At 42.7% G+C, this 20,368-nt stretch overlaps 3 protein-coding genes and 1 long non-coding RNA gene across 8 annotated transcripts in view; 2 read left to right on the top strand and 2 right to left on the bottom strand.

Annotated features, from left to right (window-relative positions):
- dnm2a (dynamin 2a) overlaps window positions 1–12,265 on the top strand; it is a 28,673-nt gene extending 16,408 nt beyond the window's left edge. For 2 of the 5 annotated variants that reach the window (XM_047343730.1, XM_047343733.1), the window contains 8 exons: window positions 23–34; window positions 2,243–2,353; window positions 4,085–4,194; window positions 4,348–4,459; window positions 4,582–4,746; window positions 5,950–6,173; window positions 7,576–7,842; window positions 8,247–10,701. In XM_047343730.1, the coding sequence (XP_047199686.1) occupies window positions 23–34; window positions 2,243–2,353; window positions 4,085–4,194; window positions 4,348–4,459; window positions 4,582–4,746; window positions 5,950–6,173; window positions 7,576–7,842; window positions 8,247–8,319 (1,074 nt within the window). In that variant the 3' untranslated portion in view covers window positions 8,320–10,701. Of the gene's footprint in view, window positions 1–22; window positions 35–2,242; window positions 2,354–4,084; window positions 4,195–4,347; window positions 4,460–4,581; window positions 4,747–5,949; window positions 6,174–7,575; window positions 7,843–8,246; window positions 10,702–11,378 lie in introns of those variants that run through there. The other 3 variants (XM_047343731.1, XM_047343734.1, XM_047343732.1) reach the window with 2 other exon arrangements.
- LOC118122975 lies at window positions 2,080–3,357 on the bottom strand. The gene is made up of 2 exons (XR_004698540.1): window positions 3,111–3,357; window positions 2,080–2,618 (listed from the first exon to the last, which is right to left on the bottom strand). It is a non-coding gene; the product is annotated as an uncharacterized LOC118122975 (long non-coding RNA).
- Window positions 12,266–12,508: 243 nt separating the features above from the next.
- LOC118122973 (transmembrane emp24 domain-containing protein 1-like) lies at window positions 12,509–14,979 on the bottom strand. The gene is made up of 4 exons (XM_035179960.1): window positions 14,641–14,979; window positions 13,723–13,820; window positions 13,206–13,398; window positions 12,509–13,114 (listed from the first exon to the last, which is right to left on the bottom strand). Exons 1-4 carry the CDS (start codon window positions 14,833–14,835, stop codon window positions 12,896–12,898), a joined length of 705 nt encoding a protein of 234 aa, XP_035035851.1. The 5' UTR covers window positions 14,836–14,979; the 3' UTR covers window positions 12,509–12,895.
- Window positions 14,980–16,946: 1,967 nt separating this feature from the next.
- Window positions 16,947–19,839, top strand: tnfsf14 (TNF superfamily member 14). The gene is made up of 4 exons (XM_035179730.2): window positions 16,947–17,253; window positions 18,613–18,646; window positions 18,737–18,811; window positions 18,912–19,839. Exons 1-4 carry the CDS (start codon window positions 17,059–17,061, stop codon window positions 19,295–19,297), a joined length of 690 nt encoding a protein of 229 aa, XP_035035621.1. The 5' UTR covers window positions 16,947–17,058; the 3' UTR covers window positions 19,298–19,839.
- The last annotated feature ends 529 nt before the right edge of the window (window positions 19,840–20,368 follow it).

The following is a 20,368-nucleotide window of genomic DNA, read 5'->3' on the forward strand; positions in this document are numbered from 1 at the left end:
CCTCCCCTTCCTATTACTGCAGGGTGAAATTCTGGTAAGTACCACACAGATTTAAACCACACCCTGCCCGGGGGCAGCAGTGGTTTGCCATGCAAAGGAACTGAGGCCATCACATAAAGGTCAGCCAATATGGTTAGGGTGGCAAAGACAGACTGCTGTGAGGTAACAGGATAAACAGTTGACTCCTGCAATTACAGGAGTCAATACCTTTCGCCATAATAAGTTGTTCTACCCTTCCGCAGCTTGGCGGACTGGGAGAGGGCCATGAGGAGAAGGTAGAGTCTCCAGATGAATCAAACTGTTGTTTGATCAGTTACCAGTAATTTGGACTGATCAAACTGATGTTTGGTTAGCTTCCAGTAATTTGGACTGTATTTAAAGTAACACCTATCACATTTGATCTCGTAATTCTCGGTTTCATTTTGATACGACGGTAATTGTCTCTTATTGTACACTGCTACTAACATATTACAACAATATTTTAAACAACATGTGAATTTCCCCCACAATATATCTTTCGTAGCATTCCTGTTTTTTCTAAGAGAACCACAGAGAGATAAATCTTCCACCATCGACCATCTGCGGCTTCAGTTCTGACTTGTCTCTGGTATTACACCTCTGCTGCTGCCTCATGCATGGTGACGCAATAGTTTGCCTTAGGAGAATCATCCTAAACATCACTGGGAACAAAACGGGGAGGGAGTGGGTAGCGAGAACACAACACACAAATCAAATCAACAATCACATAACTTTAGGATTCTTTGAGCTATCTCTGATTTCTAGTGTTTTTACTTTTTAGATTCAATGCATGTTAATACGAAATTTAAAAAAAAACACTTGTCTCCATGTCTCTACTTATTATTTCTGTATTCAGATCTGATCAAAAATTCTTATAATTTATATGGTGTCATGGCTTTGGGATGTATTTCAATGATTTGATCAAAATTCTCTATCAAGACAAATCTAAATAGGCATGTTTGTCTTTATCTCAGATGTAATTTAACATCTTTGAATAAACCAAATTAACATAAGTAGATTTACAGTTATCTACCTGAAACAAAAAAGCATCCCATGAAAAGAATGTCTGACACTGTTAATGTCAACTTGGTTATAACATTTCTGACTTACTTGACTATGGGATTTAAAACTCCTTGTTATCTGAGAAGTTTAAGCAATGTCCTCGCCAAGGCAAACTACCAGTTTAGCTCCTGTGCTCTTGCCTCCTTTCCCATGTTTGTGTTGGCGCTTTTTAACTTATGAACCTTTTTTTTTCTCAATAACTCGGTCCAGCTCTGCTGGATGGAGAGGGAGTTCAGGAGGGAGAGGTCTAAAGCAGCCTTTGAAAGTGACATTTCCACTTAGCTTTACTTAACACGAGAGCACACTTTCACAGATAGTTTCCCCATTTGTACTCGAAATGAACGAGAGTCCATTTGGAAAAATTGAGAGACAGTTGTGAAGAGGGCTCCTCTAAAATACATGTCGTATTTTCCTTAGAGTGATTCACTTAACCCGGCCTCTCAGTCTCAGTGATGTATTTTGTACCTCTCCATCTCTCCACTTCTAATTTTCACTTTGCTGTCATTGCATTGACCCTACTAACTATGTGACTGCTGGCCTCTGAATTTAATCCTTTCTTCTAATTGACACCTGTCTTTAACTGTCTCTTCACCCCATATTTTACTCATCCAAGAATTCAACCCCTGTTTGAGTCCAGTTAACCCATTAAACCTGATCATTTTAGACTAGATTTTTACTGACCCGTTGACACTAACATTCCGCCACCGACCTTTGTTTGACTGTGTGTTGGGGCTAGCCTCGTCTGGACACCATCTGGTCCTCTTGATTGATTTAAATATTCCTTTTCTGGAATATGAATGAAATTCCACAAGTACTACAGCCCTCTTCGCTGTTTTCAACTAAGCCATCTGATGCTTTTTAAAATACATTTAGCCATATTAATAACGTCATGTAACAGTCACGCCATGTTAATTCATTAAATTTCAATCATTTGCATTGTAGTACAAATCTAAACATGACAAAACATGATTGATATTAGGATAAAAAAAAAGAAACAAATTATGTGACCTTGCAGGTAAGGAGGTAAGATTTTATTAGTGTTAGTCACATCACAGTATTATGTCACCAATGCATAAACCTGATTGATAAAGCTGTTTTCCTCCATCCTCCTGGTGCCCCCACTCTCCCTACCACCCTTCTCTTTCTTCTTCTCGCTGTGCAGGTGATCAGGAAAGGCTGGCTAACCATCAACATCAGCATCATGAAAGGAGGCTCCAAGGAGTACTGGTTTGTCCTGACCGCTGAGTCCCTTTCCTGGTACAAAGACGACGAGGTGAGACAAATGGCTAACTGGGATGACTCAGCTCCACATGGATGCATAGATATTACGATACCATGTTTAGATAAACTATCCCAGAGTGACGATCTCTGTGGTTGAAGGCGTGTGTGTCCCAGCCCAGCCTAACCAATGTGCAGACTACTGTTCAGCTGTAGCCTGATGAACAGGTAGTCTGAACACTGGGCAGGCGGGGGGGTTAGGACTCTGATGGCTGATGGGGGGAAGGACCCTGAGGTCATTGCAGCTGCAGGTCGCCATCCTAGGACACAGAGGGGCACAGAGAGCAAACATTACTCAGTTTCACTCAGTGAAAAAATTCAAAAAACATACAAAGAAAGTCACATACATGGAAACGGCTGCTAAATTAGAACCAATACTGTTGAAACACTGCATTTCATTAAATTACATGTATTGTGTTAAATACAACTCAATATAAAAAATATTAGCTAATATTACTTTCAACTGATTCAGGTCAATAAATCTAGACAAGGTAGGACTGTGTTTCCTCTTGAGTAAATAAGCACAAACTCCGCTCTACAGTTTGTTTATCTTATATACATTTCAAAGCTTCTATTCAAGGACTTGGAGAGAAACATTCTGTTCATAAACTGGCGCATAAAGTTTACGTGACTGAAAACCAGATGATCGTTTTTTTAACCGATCGTTTAATCTTACAATAAATTCAAAAGACTGACTTAACTAAACATGAACATTTGCCTCCAATGATCGAAAGCATTTGGGATTTACTTACTCGCCGCTCGAACTTCTTCGTAAGGCCTCAGTCATATCCATTCTTCTGCGTCATAAAAAGACAACTACAAACTACTGCTAAAGATGAGCTGCGGTCCTTTGGTCTCGGAGTGGCCGGGCACCAAAATGGAATCGGTACATTTTAAGTCGGTTGCCTTGTGCGAAAAGGCAGAGAAAGAAAGAACGGGAGAGGTAGGATGGTGGAGGCAAACTGACGTGGCAGGCGGGCTGAAATGTTCCAGCCGGGATCTGACTTTGGAATTTGCAGGAAATCGTACTGGGTTACGGGGGCCGGAGGGGGGTGTGATTGTGTGTGTGTGCGCAAGTGTGCGCAAGTGTGCATGTGTGTAGGCGCTTGTGCTTTTGTATATTTAAGTGTTTGGACTGTTGATCATATCCGTACAAATGCCCAGTTTATGCCCACACCCAAATTATTCACGGTAGGGGTTTGGTTGTTTGTCTTTGCACGTGCAGTTATGTATTTGGCTCTTTGTGTTTGTGTGTCTGTGTGTCTATGTGTGTGTGTCTGTAGTGGGGGTGGGGGATTGTGAGGAGCTGTGAGTGATGTAACTGTTGGGCCTGCGCCGCTCGCTGTGTAAGTGCGGACCAAAATGCTTCCAGATGTCTGCGCTCAACAGTGAAAGCTGGCACCCCATCCCCCAGAACTCCCTCATGCTCCTCCTTTTCTCCCTCTCTTCCTCCTCCGCCTCCTCCTCCTCCTCTCGGTCACCATACATTTCTCCATCTCACCAACATGGTGGTCGTCCACACAGAGGAAATGCATTCCATTGTATCTGCTCATCAGTGGAGAAGTTTCTGAATCACTCTCCTCTGTTTTCTTCTTCCTTACAGAAATATAAACACACAGTCAGTTTGTGAAGATCCGTCTGTTCTGTGCTTTAGGTTTCAAGGTTTTTTTTTATTTATCTATTGTGTGTCATCTGTAAATAAATGTTTCTTTATGTCTCATCTTAGGAAAAAGAGAAGAAGTATATGCTGCCGCTGGATAACCTGAAGCTCAGAGATGTGGAGAAAGGCTTTATGTCCACAAAGCACACCTTCGCAATCTTCAGCACTGAGCAAAGGTCAGGGTTATGTTGTCAACAGAGAGTGTGTTTTTTTTAAAAACCAGACTGAATGCACATTGACCTCAGCATTGTGTTCTTGCGTATCCTTGTGCACGGAGTTAGCCTACACATTCACAACCACTTGTGTTTCTCTGTTGTTTGTGTGTGCAGAAACGTCTACAAGGATCTTCGTCAAGTAGAACTGGCCTGTGATTCTCAGGAGGATGTGGACAGCTGGAAATCATCTTTCCTCAGGGCGGGAGTGTATCCGGAGAAGGACCAGGTATGAGGGTGCTGCTTTGTGTTTCTTCAAAGTCTATGAATTAGTTAAGTCACATGTCAGTGCATGTAATGGTATGTGAGTGTGTTTATGCTTCACCATTGTTGTCGGTGTGTGTTGCTCAGACGGAGAATGAAGATGCTGCTCCTGCAGACACATTTTCTATGGACCCTCAGTTGGAGCGACAGGTGGAAACCATCCGCAACCTTGTGGATTCGTACATTGGCATCATCAACAAATCCATCAGAGACCTCGTGCCCAAGACCATCATGCATCTCATGATCAATAGTGTGAGTCCATTAGTACTCAGGTTCTAAAATGGCCCTACAACTAGAAAGGCACTAAGTAGAGCACATACCCTGCCAAGGCTTAGTGTCGAGCTTTTGTAATGGAAAAAGAAAAAGAAATTCTGATTAAATTCACCACATTGGACAAACTTATAGATCCCATCCCCATAATTATATCAAGATTCATACACCATTTCCTTTTTGCCTTATATTGCAAAATTTAAGTGAAAGTGATAAATAATATTATATAAACTGCACCTAACTGTAATGGGCTTCTTTTACTGGCCCATTTCTCAACTAAGCTTGCAAACCTGCTGGCTGCTATATGTGTATCCCTGCTGACCAATAAACAAACCAACAAACCAACAATCAGACTCGGGTGAAGACATAGACTCCTTGGCGGAGGGAACAAAAGAGGTCCTTTGAGTCTGTTACATTAACACTGTGCGTCCTCTCACACTGAATGGTCACACTATCTGAATCTCTACCCGAACACTGAAAATATAAAAATCCTCTATTCACTGCTCTGTATGGCCTGAAATCTCAATATTATAACACTGCATGTTAAACATATGCTCCTTACAAATCAAATACTGTACAGTTGTGTGCAAACTCTCTGAACCTGTATGTATCTATAAATGCATGTTATATGCCTTTAGCTATTTATTATCTAGCAATTGTAGCATCGTACATTACCTTATTACTAATAAAAGTAGTCACAATTCCAGATAAACCAGTGAACTGAGCTAAAATCAAATCAACTGCAGTTTAATTAGGTCTAAATGTCACTGCACCATAGCGCTGTGATGAATAGTGTTCAGTTAGTCTGTGTTTTTATATATAACACAAGGTCATTACCTTGAAGACACTAATTAACAGAGTTTATGATGCAGGCTCACAGTTACATGGCCACTGTGCGTTTAATATGTTTTATTATTCTAGTGTGCTCACTTGATGTCAGTCCAGCAACAGCTACACACACACACACACACACATCACCAACTTTGCACTGTTGTCCACTTAGCAGCTCTTTTCCAGGATTTATGAATTCTGTTGCAGTTAATTAGTCTCTTCCGTTCCTTTCTCTGGCCTTTCACTTTTAGAAAAACATTTTTGGGCTACTGTTGCTCCACATCTATAAATTCTCAGTGTTAATCAATGTAAGATTTCACCTTCTATTTTTGAATAATCTTAACTTCCATTTAGGCAAAGGATTTCATCCACTCAGAGCTGCTGGCCTACCTCTACTCATCCGGGGATCAGAACAGCCTCATGGAGGAGTCGGCTGACCAGGCCCAGCGGAGAGACGAAATGTTGCGCATGTATCATGCACTCAGGGAGGCGCTGCAAATCATTGGCGACATCAGCACCACCACCATCTCCACCCCAGTTCCCCCACCTGTAAATGACACCAGGATGCAAGAAGCCAGGTGAGAGGGGTAACAGATGGAAAACACTGAATCTAATGATGCAGCCAAATTTACACAATAATCAAGTTTTACATATTAAAGGGGACATAGCATGCCCATTTTACCACAAGTTGATATGGTTCCTTGGGGTCTTAATGAAATGTCTGTAACATACTTTGGTCAAAATATCACAAGGATCATTTAAAACAGCACCCTTTTTACCCTGTATAAAACAGCCCTCCACAGAGTGACCTGTTTTGAGTGCCTGTTCCTTTAAATGCTAATGAGCCAGCTCCCCCCTCCCCCCTCTCCCCCCATGATTTTAAACGATATAAATTACATATTTTATATGATATAAATTATCAAATATGCATCCCATACTTTGTATTCCCCTTCGTTGTCCTGGAGTTTTAATTTTCCCAATCACATAATTAAATGTCCCCCTCTGCCCATCCACTACAAGCACACAAGCAGACAGACAGAGAGAGAAAGAGAGAGGTGGGGGGCTATGAAGACCATCATTTACCCCCGAACCCCGACATTCAACGGGTACAACAACAAGCGGAGAAAGCAGAATCGCGGGCTGACCTTATATATACAGTCTATGGGGCTGACCAGCGGAGAAATGCGCGTCCCGTGTGACCAGCCAGGCGGCTGCGCGCTTGAGAACGGCGCTGCGCTGCCTCGCAGCGGCGCTTCCGCGTCCGGTGTTAACCCGGCGTACAGTAGTGCTGAACACTGCGGAAGTCTTCCACACTGTTGGCTGTGTGGCGCTGACACAAATTCCAGCTCAGGCATGGGAGAGCGAGCGCCCGAGCCCGAGCAACTGCTGCAGCCTCCCAGTCCCAACGATCCAGACAAATGACACATGTGAGTGAATCGCGGGCTGACCAGCACGGAGAAATGCTCGTCCCGTGTGAACAGCCAGGCGGCTGCGCGCTTGGGAACGGCGCTGCGCTGCCTCGCTGCCTCCGGTGTAAACCCGGCGTAATGAGTGTGGGGGGACGGGGGGTGGGGGTTGGGCCAAGACCATGTAGGGAGACTTCCAGTGCCTTGTTACGACACAAAACCCAGGAAGCTCAATCGAGTCGCTCAAGCATGACGTTTCTGACTTAGAGGAACTATAACAAAACGCGCGAGTGTTTTTTTCCCAGAGTTTTTGGGTTGGTAGACATGCCAGATACCCACATTAACCTGTAGAAGCACTAACAAAGTGGAATTTGCATGCTATGTCCCCTTTAAAATAAATAACTATAAAAAATGTACTTTGATCTTGTAGTTTCAAGTGAAATCCATATATCTTAAGTTAATTTTGAGCATCAAAACTAACCCTAGAATTTTCTTCTAGAGTGGGCTCTGATAAAAATGCAGGAGAATTAATCAGACATTCATTTCATTTTACTATGTCATGTTCTTCTCTCAGCCCAACCCCTCAGCGCAGGCCACCCCCTTCAACTGCCCCGGCCCCCAACCGCCCACCTGCTGTCCGAGGGGGGCCGACACCAGGACCACCCCTGAACCCTTCCCCTGCCTTTGGAGCCTCGCTTAACCCCTCTCCTGCCTTTGGTGCACCACCAATCCCCTCTCGCCCAGGCCAACCCCTCAACGCCTTCAACAGCCACCAGGATCCCTTCAGCGCACCCCCCCAGATCCCCTCCCGGCCAGCCCGTGTCCCACCCGGTGTACCCAGGTACGACTTTACATGATGTCATCATCAGTATCATGATGTCGACATCATGATACTGATGACGTCATCATCAGTATCATGATGTCATCATCAGTATCTTGTATGTTTATTCTGTTTTATTTCACTGTATTTGTAACGTTTTGTCACCAAAATCTCCTCCTCCTCTGTCTTTCAAGAGTCAAAGGCGCCATTTTTCACACTGACTAGTTTCCTATCTTTATATTTACAATAATTTCTCTGAATTCATTCTCCTCTCAGTTTTAGGTCTGTATCTCTCTTTTAGGTCTGTATGTCTTCATGTCCTCAACTCCTCTATTTTCACTCTGTCGGGATGTTTCAGTTTCTCCACCATCTCTCTGTGAGCACGTCTCACTCTTTTTTTGCTTTATCTTCTCTCCTTGTTGCAGCCGAAGACCCCCCGGCGCTCCTTCTCACCGGCCCACCATTATCCGCCCTGCTGAGCACTCCCTGCTAGACTAGACCTGTGGCCATTCCCACCTATGTGTGTGCGTTTGTGCGTGGGTGTGTGTATCGGCACACTATAGGGCAGGGACCCGAGGGGAGGGGCTGAATGATAGCGGTGCACACTGTGCATCGTCCAGCCGTATTAAAGTCTATTCAAGCAATGTTAATAAGCTGCTAATACTGTCTTTATCAGTGCACATGAAAGAAAGAAAGCAAGCCCATAACCACTGGAATATTACATTTGACTGCTGTGGAAAGTGTGTAACACAAAATGAAACCCAGCTGATCAGTTAGATGGAGACGATTTATCAAATTCAGGCTTTTTTATTGTAAAAATTGCTTAATTTCCACTGACAAGGTTTCATGCAGGGTCCCATCAAATAACTTATTAAGTGTTGCTGGCTGGCGTTCCTCTCCCCTCCCTCAGCCTTTTTAGATGCCCGAGAATAGATCACTGTGTGATATACACACATAACCGGTTGTTAATGTTTCACTGGGTTTTCATTTCCTAACTGATTTCATACTGAAAAAACAATAGCTTATTATCACTGTTGTAATTCTGAAGGTGTTGATTACAATTCCCCCCCCCCGTGTTATTTTATTTGAGTGGCTTTGTCCTTTTTAATGACCATTATAAATGTAGCTTTAAAAAAGAAAAAAATCTAATCTCAGCTGAAGCAAAGCATGAGGAGACACAGAGGCAGGGTCGCATGAGACTGAGCGAGGAACCTACAGCTTCCCCATCTTGTAAAATATTCTTCCACAATGAAAAGATGTCAGCCAGATTGACCAGTACAATCCAAGCACTTCTAGCCATCTCAGCCTTACAACCAGCCACACGTAACAGGGATGTTATCGTCCGTTACCAGAACACTATGCACAAAAACCCAGGGGAGCAAGCAAGACTTTGTGGGGCGCTCTCTCTCTCTCCGCTAATTCCGAGTCGCGAAAGCCTTGTATTTTAAATCCCTTTATTCTCCGTTGAACCCCAACGAGGCCTTGAGCCTTCGGGTAGACTTTGTTCATTCCTGGATTAGCTGGCTCATAAAAAACGGAACACACAGCACAGTTTCCTCTCGGAGAAGATAAAACTCAGTGAAGCGGTGGGGGGGTGTCAATGAGGACAGGTCTGTGATGTAGAGTATAATGGAGGTATGAAGCATAGAGGAGTTGGCACATCTCACTCTGGAACATGAATTATTGCTATCAGTCCTGCTTCCATATATTAAAACATATTGTATATAGCTGGCCTATACTGGGGAGTTAGCACTTGTATTTCATTTAATTGCAGGGATGATGACAAAAAACATAATTGAAGCCCATACGACTTGTCATTAAGAGGAAGCACTAACACAGTCACTTCATTAGCTTCAGATGTAGGGAAAAAGAGATTGCTCATCTCCTGGTGCATTATTTATAACCTGGGCATTTGTTATTTCTTCTGATGATTTGGCCGCAATTGTATCAGCTGTGTATCACTATATATATATATATATATATTACCAGGACCCCTCAGCTTCTATTGGACTGTTTTAGATTCTGCTACAGGGATGAATCCTCTGTTTATTGTCTAAACATGTTTTGGGAGGGCACTCGGGGCTCAACACGCAGCTGTGATCATTTGATATGAATTTCATTTGTTTGGTCTCTGACCATTTAAAACACATTTTTTTTTCATTAACATTTTTAGGTGTGTTGGGGGAAAAAAGTGGGGGAGGGTGACATTGATAATCTGGATGTTTCCATTTTTGGTTTGATCAGTAGATATGGTGAGAGGGTGGTGGGAGTTGTGGTGTACGAAGGCGCATCCTGTCTTGAGAAGCTGTCTCGACTTGTCATGGTTCTAACCACAGAGGACTGAAACTTAATTATACAACCCGACAAGAAAAATCAAAAAAATTCCCAAAACCACAGACTCTCAAGACAGAATGTGTTTTGTTTTTTTTATCTTCCCCCTGCATTTCTCTACAGGTCTGGCTTTCAGTGACACACGCCAGAAATTAAAAATGTTCTTATAAAATGGCACTGAATCTTTAAACTGAAGAATCAACACGTTAGACCTCCGGTTCACAAAGTAATTAATGTTTTAAAAGTTCTGGTTCAGTTCTACTGGCTTATTTCCTTGTGCCTGTCACTTGAGCCGTTCCTGAGAGAACAGACTGTAAATGCCCTGTTATACATTGAGTTGTATCCTTCCTCTTTCCCTCCCCTCTCTGGATCTGGTGGAAGGGGTTGGAAACCAACCTGCAAAAATCTCTTTTCTTTTTTTGTTTTGCAAACCTTTTGTCAAGTGCCTCTGTAGCAATGGATTGATTTGAATAAACAAAAAAATGACCTAATTCCGAAAAGAGAGTAAATAAAGAGGTGTTGTGTACAATAAAGGGACTGGCTCAGGTGGTTGGTGTCTCCTTGTGTCCTGTTTGATCCACTCTTTCTCTCTCTCTCTCTCTCTCTCAATCAGATGATGTACTGTAGCGCCCCTCCTGGGTTTCCTCTCCTCACTTTTCTCCGTCTCCACAACTAATCCAATACACACTGACATAAAGCAGCTCATGTTCCTATGGCAACCCTCTACCGGCAGCCTCCCTGCTTCAGAGAGGCACCGCTCGGATGGTGGTCGCTGTTCCTCAGCACGTATGCACATTTTCAACATATACCAAGTGATGAACAAAAGAATCAAAACCTTTTCATAGTAGTAGATTTTTCAGTGTCTATAAAAAAGGGAAGAAGTGATCCGCTTTGTTCCGATTTTGAAGAATATAACAAAAGCTTACAAGGAGGGTGAATATTTTATTTTATAGATTAATTTATATAGAATTAAAATCAAATCTCATCTTTCACAGAACCAAATATTTGCTGAAGTAGTCTTTCTCCCAAGTTGCTGTATGAATGAATAAATAATGTGTCTAATCAAACCTTTCCCGTGAGAGTGGAGGATGATCTCTAAGCCCCCTCACAGGATTGCCTCTTCACCAATTCCCTCGCCGTTCCGATGACTGGGTCCTGTAATGTCACCTGTCAGAGTGCGAGTCACAAGGTTAAAACATTAACGTTGGCTGATTGTCCCTGAACAGGCGCCCGGCTCCCCGTCGAAACCTGTGGTGACCTCGACTGTGCAGCCTGCAGCGGACATGAAATCGCCTCGATCCACAACAACAGCAGAACCACAGAGGAGCGACATATCTTTTATTTTCAGCTCACCCAGAACTCTCCTGACAAATGTCAACAGACCCACACAGTTAATCTGATGCTGTCAGTAGTACCTCAATAGTTACTGAAGCGTCAAACTTTAAACTGAAGTTTTTTTCCTACAGTGAATGTTGTCTAAAATATTTCTGAGCACTAAAAATATTGTAGTATTTGCACAGCTGGTTACAGAGTGACTATAACACCTCAATCCACTACAGATGTTTACTAGTTTATATCCAGAGGCCTGTCAATAAAAATGCAGATTGATGTACAGTATGATTTTACTTTTAGGGATAAATGACCAGATAAAGTGCCAAGACATGAGCAGTTCAACATGTTTGTTATTGTAACGTCTGCTTTGTGAAGTATTGCCACTGATTATGATTTATGACAGAACAGGTTAACGATGCCTCAGGAAGCTGAGCAGTCCCATTGATTCCCATCATGGCGAGAGGAAACAATATTTGTGATCTGAATACACAATAGGTCTTGTCGACTGCATTTTTTATTTGACTGCAAACAACTTGAGATAAATGACAGTGCATCCAAATAATGGCGAGGAAATGAAAAAGTTAATTGTCTGCAAGATTTGATCTGGTTGTTTAACATCCAAGTGGAGAAATTGATCAGTGACGTTGTTTATTTTTGTCTTTTTAAACAGCTTAAGGCTTAGTACAAAGAAAAGGATGTCGGTCAGGAGCTGATGTTTTTTGCTTTGTCATATAGGTTCTAGTAATGTTGTAAATTGTAAGATCTGAAATTCAATAAAAACAACATTCAGTGAGAAAAGGTTTTGGTTAAAAGCTTCACCGATTACATTATTAACAGATCTCAGTGCGTCAAGTATCTGTGTGTATCACAGCTCCCCAAAAATGAAGCCAAAATGTGGTGATCGCACCTTTGTGGCCGGCACAATATAATGTAGGTCATAAACTCCGCCTCCTCCATGATCGTGGATGGGACAGGGGCCAAAAAACAACAAAAGAAGCCAAAGCACATGTGAAATAAGGGGGTTTTGACATTTTTAGGTTTATTTGTTGCTATTAAAATGGGGTGAAACACTTGATCATCGTCCGCAGGAGATGGCAGCTTTCATCTGCGGGTCATTTGGGCTTCATTTCTGGATCGCGGGAGGAAGTGGAGCTGCGGCGTCCATCTTTATGCACAACCTTCGATTTGTGCATATTCCAGTACTGTAAGTCAGAGATTCAGGTGTTGGTACGACTGGACCAAACATTCAAAACATAAGCAGTATCTTTGGCAGTAATTTAAAAAGTTCCTCAGCGCATGATGAATCAGTTCATCCCTTTAAGTTCAGCTCACATGTCAATTGAACGTCCAGCTCTCCAGTGTGAGAGCAGTGAGGTGTCAGCTGGAGGTCAGTGAAACAGTTGTGTTGCGACTAGGTGCACGTCCGCTTGTTGCTGTCAAAGAGACGTTGCAGGGTGTAGATCTGAGTGGCGGCAACAGTGAGCATGACGAGCAGGTTGAGGCAGGACCAGAAGGACACCCGCCACAGGTTGTCCTCCAGAAGGAAGCGGTCCCTCGCCTCGAAGGCCCGCAGCGAGGCCTGGACCTGACGGGTTTTCTCCAGTCGCTGGTACACGGAGTCCATCGTCGCCTGGAAGAGGAAGAACAGAACAGCGGAGGAGGATATGAAAGAGAAGTGGGAGGTGAAGGGGAAATCAAAGCTCCCTGTGTTTCCCTCTCACCCTGATGTCCTCCAGTTTGTACTCCACCAGGCTGTCAGTCATGGCCATGTCCTCCCACTCGACTCGGCCTCTACTTCCACTGCTCTGGCTGTTTGGCCTGACGCTCACCCCAAAGAACACAACCTTCACCGACATTTTACTGAAGCTGTTGTCGAAACACAGCCGGTAATCTCCATTCTCTGTGTGAGTCATCCTGCAGGAAAGAAAAAAGGTGTTACAGAGGGGATTTTCTCTCAACAACATTGTATGATTCATTATTAAGACACAACACAATAGAAGAGCGTATTAAATGTTCTCAAAAATATCTGTCTGATGATACATTTACGAGATCTGAAATCAAGTATTTCTTCTACAGGTTCTCACGTTTTTCGGGGAGTCAACTCTCAAGTGCTACTTTAATGCTTGCTTCCGATTTCTGGATGATTGCTTTTCGATACAAATAAAGAGTCGGCCTATTACAGGGACTGAGCATCACACCAAAAGGAGGCGGTTGCTGGAAAGCATGAAGGTGACCCACGTGTGGATGCCTTCAGATTGCCTGAAGTCAGAGACCACCCGGTGTCCGCTGGGTGAGATGAGGTCAAAACCAACGGCCAGACCGGACCCGGCTATCACCTGTAGGACAGTGAGTAAATAATAAAGGTGAAATGGCACTCAGAGCATTTACCTCCGCCGAGGCCAAACAGTCCCCCATCAAACTGCACCAAATTTCACACGTTCATAGACATAACTCCCCTAAATCTGCCTGATTTTTTTCATCAAGAGCCATGAATATTTGTCTGGAAAAACAATATAAAATGTTTAAAAACGCCATGTTGTTGACGTCCGCTGGTTCGGATCCACACCAAAATTCAGTGGATTCCTCCCCGACCCACACCACATCCTTCCACTGAGTTATGTTAATATGTGACTATAGTTTTTGTGTAATCCTGCAAGTGAACGCACCTTGGCGAAGGCGATGACACCATAAAAGTTGTAATCAACAATAAATATTTTGCAACAGGAAGACAGTGAAACAAAAGGACAATAAAAAGTGGATGGTTTCATTCACCACAATGCACAAGGGGAGACAAAGGTCAGTTTGACTAAATGGGTTTACAGCTTTTTTTTTTAAAGCTCAGAGGTCATGCAGAATATTCCGGTTACCAACAATTCACAGTTATCTTGGCATTTTCATTCCAAACAATCAGCTCACGCCCCAAAGCTGTAATTACACTACACGAGCCGCTTTTTTCTACTTCTTCCTTATCTCCGGTGATAAGGTGTTGTATCTCTCTGCATATGCCTACAAGACCAAAGTCCAGAACCTGTCCACTTGTTTTTCAGTTAGACACGATTCACAAAGCTTCTTCAAGCTTAATCAAAACCTCAACCACAACATTACACTGTCACCGTGGAAGACAAACAAGGGAGAAAGAAAGACATTTATATTCACCTGATATTCCACTTCCATGGTGTCGTTACTCGCGGTGGTTTGGTAGAAACACTCGGTGCTGCCGGCAGGTAACAGAAATGTCAATTCCACGTCTTGATTTGAGCCCAAAGCCAAAGTCAAGTGTCCAGTGAGAGTGACACATGCCAGCAAACAGAGCTGTGCAGACACACTCATCATCCTCCGGTCGCACTGCATTGTCCATTTACTCCACTCCCACCTCCTTTCTCAGCCCCTTTCTTCTCCTACGTTGCACATTGACAACAAAACTATTTCACTCCCTGTCTGAAACTGCTTTCTCTCATACTGTGACGGCTGCAGAGGAGGCTGATAGGCACTGGCTCACCTCTCAAAGCTGAGTGAGTGCAGCCACTATCTGTGTGGACCAATGGAGCGCTGCACTCTGGACAGCAGCCACATGCAAAACAGAGAGGCACAGAGGTGTCAAGGTGCACAAAGCTTTGTTTACACCTGGGGGTCAATGGGCTGCACTGACTGTAATGGTTCCTCTTTTTCTTATTTCATCGCGTTTTTCAAAAGAGTCCATAATAGTTTGTTACCTGTTCCTTTTCTGAGCAAGTAGAAGAGGATTTTGTGCGTGTCGTGTCCTGTTTTATCCTATAGATGGAGCTGTGGGTGTCAGAACAGACAGAAAGCTTGACATGGGAGTGGTTACATCAGTGACAGAGATTCACATAAAAAATCTGGATATTTAGATTTTTAATATTTATGTAGGGAAACTGTAATGGTATTTAACTATAGCAGCCGCTGGGCCCGATATGGCACTTTGGGATTTTTATACAGCCCTTAAGTCTACTTCCAAATCAGACTGGCATGTGTGAGATATAATAAAACTAAGTTATTTATCTGATCAGTCTCATTCTGAGCTTCTCCCTTTTGCTATGATTGTCTTTCTTCTCCTCCTGGGGTGGGACTGCATGTGCATGGACACACACACATACACACACAGAGAGAGAGACACACACACACACACACAGACACAAGGTAAATTGAATATGGAGAAGCTGTCCGTCTGAGTGATGAGCCTGTGTTAGTGTGTTAGTTTGAGTTAGCTTGTCATGAATCTGGTTTAAACGTATTTGTTGTCCGACACAAACCAGCTCCTCCCTTCTCCCTCTCCAACAGTGGCACCTGCAGATTGTGTCTTAGCAGCAGCAGAGAGGTCTGATAAAGCTTCTTCAGTGTTGATGACCACCTTTGCCATTCATCCAAACCAAGTCCAAGTCCAACTTCGGCACGCAGAACAGAGCAGCCAGGGGTCGAAGCACCGACCCTCTGGTTACTGGATTTGTTTAACTTTTAATTTGGCTTTGTGGACTTGTACTTCGGTGCTGCATCTTCATTAATACAGTCAGATGTTGATTAAATGTCACCTCAAAGTTTAGGAACTGGACTCCATCCTTATCCCCTCACCAAGAATGACCCTGAATGCCAAAGTATACGTCTGAGCCCACGTGGGTGAAAAGTCTGACGCCCCATAAGCATGAAAGTAGCCGAGATTAAAGGTCTGGTGTGTAAGATTTAGGTGAAAGGGATCTATTGGCAGAAATTGAATATAAAATAATCAGGGTGATGTACAAACTGTACAAATTGTTGTTTTCTCTACCCCAAAATGGGCCCTTTATATTTAAATATTTTATTTTTACATCAGAAGTGGGTCCTCTCTACGGAGGCCGCCTAGTTTTTTACAGTAGCCCAGACTGGACAAACTAAGGACCTTTTGAGTTTTTACGACAACTGAAGGCTACCACAGGTTCGCTCTCGTGTTTGGAAGGGAAGGGTGAGGGGTGTTCAGCTGCAACATGAAACTTCATCACTAAATGTCACTAGATTCTGCACGCTGAACCTTTAAAATCTTGATCTCACTTTTGGTCATGAGAGAAATCACTGCAAGTGTGTGGGAGTGAGAGAGGAAGTGTGAATGGAGATATTTCAACATTGCTACAGTAGAGTGGGGGTCTGATGGGGGTGGGGGGGGGGGTTGAGTGTGTCTCCTGCTTGTCATTGGCCTCCACCGTCATATCTGGTCGTTTGTCAGGTTCTGCAGCTGCAAATAGGAAAGTCAACCTTAGTAGGATTTTCATGTTGCTGAATGCAGACAGGTGGATCTCTGGCAGCCTCTGAAAGGGGTCTCAAGATTTCAATATCTCACACATCTCAGGATTTCTATATCTGAGTTTGTTCTTCATCTGACTACTGGTGAGCCGTGTTCACTTGAACCAATCACAAGTGAGCCCACCCATTCTGCTGCCTCTTCACACTTCTCTCTCTCTCTCTCTCTCTCTGTCTCTCTCTCTCCCTCCCTCCACGGCCTCTGTGAAGCAACAACCTCTGACAACTTCTGGAGGACGTCTACACACTTAGTCCATTGTTTTCAGTTACAGACAGAGCATCGCAGGTATGGTCAAGCAGGAGAATCCCAATGTGTACGTGGTGGACAGCCGTGCCACCCGGCCTCATACACTGCCCAGGCTGGGCCAGAGGCAACGGCGAGCAGGGGTGGTGCAGACCCTGCTGTTCCTGCTGGTGAGCGTGGCGTTGTGTGGCATGACCATCGAAGCCTGCTTCATCTACCGTCTCTACTTTCTCGAACCTGTGAGTATGAACTTTGTAAAGTCTCATTTAATGGATGTCACAATTATTTGCTGCATAATTTGAATCTCTCTGGCTTTATAAGGTCTCATTCAGATGTACCGCCCGTTTGAAAATTCAACTTTTAATTATTTTAAAATGACTTTACACAGTTTTTTCCTACAAAACAGAAATTCTTTAATTTCTTGACTCTTGTGTATCATACTTTGATCTGATATACAAATGTAATATACTACTGAGGTCAAACGTTAATGAGAAAAACATTAAAATACGTGAGCTTTAAACATAAATGTCATGAAATATGTGTTCGTGATGAGGAAGTTTTGTTTGCGCTGTCAAATTTAAATGAGTTTTATTAATAAAATGTAACTTACAGGATAGAACTGCAAGGACATTTACTACATGTATTTAACAGAGTCATTTGTTATAGGAAAGTCTCTGTTCCATAATCGATGTGAAAATAACTCTTGTCCAAAAGTCAGGTTTTGATCAAATTCTCCCAAAGTGTCGTGACGGATGTATGGTGAAGCTTAAAAAAAAAATCAGTTTATTGTGAAAAAGAAGTAGGCCCACACTTTGCCCTGACCCTTCTCTTTAATCAGCATTTACATGTGGAGATCTCGTTCTGGTTTTCTGAAGCAAAAATCATCAGTGGACCCTCGTGACAGAACTAAAGCGGGCATTTACTCCAACCCTATGAATGAATGTTTTTTCCCCCTTAACTGCTGACAGTGAATGTATTCCACTATTATCGGGAAGAGTGGAGATGGAGAAGTACATTGAAGCCCGGCCTATTTATCAGGAACTCCACTGAGGGCAGCAGTCATGGGGCTGCGGGGTCACCACTATTTTGCAAGTATGCACATGAATCTACTCTTCATACATGGGACAGTGACGAAAAGGAAGTGGTCTATTTCCTGTGACACAAATGTCATCTACCTTGTTACTAAAGACCTGCACTGCCTTGTTACACATACAGTTCAAACCATAGAAAAACAAAAGGTGGACCAACCCAACTATCTATCTATCTATCTATCTATCTATCTATCTATCTATCTATCTATCTATCTATCTATCTATCTATCTATCTATCTGTCAAAAAGTGGCACATCATAAAATCTAAGTAGTGATCTTTTCAAAGGGAGCATCTTTTGCTTTCACCACTTGTTCACCAAATGTGTGTGTGTGTATATATTTATATACATAATTATGTAAAAGTATATATATGCTTACGTTGGGTGAGATTATAGTATTTTGCATTTCAACTCTGTCACCTGTCCATCAGTGGTGACCGAATCTGGATGTGCTCGCTCACAAACACACACACGACCAAGAGGTAAATCATGTTTGTTTACGTTGCAGGCTGCCTCAGCATCGTTCTCCAAGCTCACTGGAGGTATGTCCCTGCTTTTTTCCTCGAAGCACATTTATTTGTACTTTGTGTATTTAGTTCACATTAGAGACATTGTGTCTGGTCCTCCCACAGGTGAAGATGTTACTTCTACCACTAAATCGCCCAGTTATGATATTCTTCCTTCCAAACCAGTCGCACATCTGACAGGTGAGACCATTGTCTTTGTCTTATCCATTGTCCAAGTGTCATTTATAATGTCTATTTTGAAATAATCAAACTTCACATTGTCCCTGTTTTTTCTCTCCAGATGGAAATGATGTAGTTCATGGACAGGAGATCATGGAGTGGAGCATGATTGCAGAGCCCATACTCTATGACATGGCCTACAAAGATGGAAGCCTTATCATTCAGAAGGAGGGTTATTACTATGTCTATTCAAAGGTTTTCTTCTCGGAGGGGGGCACATTTTACCACTCTGTCGATATGAATACTCAAAAGTATCCTGGGAAAAGTATCACCCTCCAGAGGTCCAGGAAATACCCCTCGAAAAAGAGCGAACAACAATCCAACAGTTACCTGGGCGGAGTGTTCCACCTTTACAAAGACGATGCTCTGTTAGTGAGAGTCCGCAACACCTCGAAAATCCAGCGACACAAATCCTATGAGAACTTCTTTGGTGCATTTATGATTTAAATATCACACAGATCCTCATCATTATTACAAAGTGAAAGCTTTGACTCATCACTCTCAGTTTTACTCTGTCACTGGTACAACTTTGTACATATAAGGCGATTTTGGTACTCTCCCCTCATTACCCGTGTGTCTGCATTATGCAGAAATGTATTGTGCATTACTCTCTGTGTTGTCAGAACTTCTTTTTACTTTCTGTTTCCAATGTCTACAGAGAAATTGAGACAAAGGACTTGTAATGTATTGCAGAGAGACTTAATCTCACTCAATTTCCACGAAGCTAAAGGTTTGGAGTAAGAATGTACATAATTTAAATTAATTTCTAAAATGTCTCATCATAGATGTTAAAGAAACTCAATTAACAAATTTTCCTCCAAAACTCAAAATAACCTGTTCTTTTCGTCCTTGCTGTAACACGCACTTTCGCACCATTTATTTATTATTCCTGCAGTGGCAGAGCGAATGACAAAACTGCTTTTAATGATGTTGTATTGTTGTACAATAATGTCTAGAAAATAAGGAAATAAACAGATAATCATGGAAAAGGTCTGCTGGTTTTCTTTGGTCTTTCCTCGGGTCATTCTTTCCGCGGTGAAGTGAACTCACTTCCTGCCGTGTCAGGTGAGGCCTCGCAAGAGCTTCTGCTCAGTAGCAGCAGAGTCTCACCCACTCAGTCCAACCACATGACACAATATGTGGAGAAGATTTTTTTAAATGCCACAGTGACACATAACAGTGAATTTGATATATTGGGTTTGGTTTGGCTGCACATGCAGAGACATTGGTTTTGCAGTGCAGCAGTATGACTCTTTTGATTAGGACTCTGACACTCCAAATTATATTTATCTTAATATATTTAAGATTGAATTGATCACTCTTAGATACACGCTACATGATCCGACTCTGTTTTATGTTGCAGAACTTTTAATCCCTTGAGATCAGAGATTCAAATGTTATAAATCCCACAATCAATCCACGTGCAAAGAAGCACCTTGCAACTGGTTTTAAGGCGCTACAGAAACAAAGTTGATCATTTTTATTTATTATTATTCAGATCAGCACACTTTATTTATC

This window comes from Hippoglossus stenolepis, chromosome 16 (genome assembly GCF_022539355.2).
Source record: "Hippoglossus stenolepis isolate QCI-W04-F060 chromosome 16, HSTE1.2, whole genome shotgun sequence".
NCBI classification, from domain to species: Eukaryota; Metazoa; Chordata; class Actinopteri; order Pleuronectiformes; family Pleuronectidae; genus Hippoglossus; species Hippoglossus stenolepis.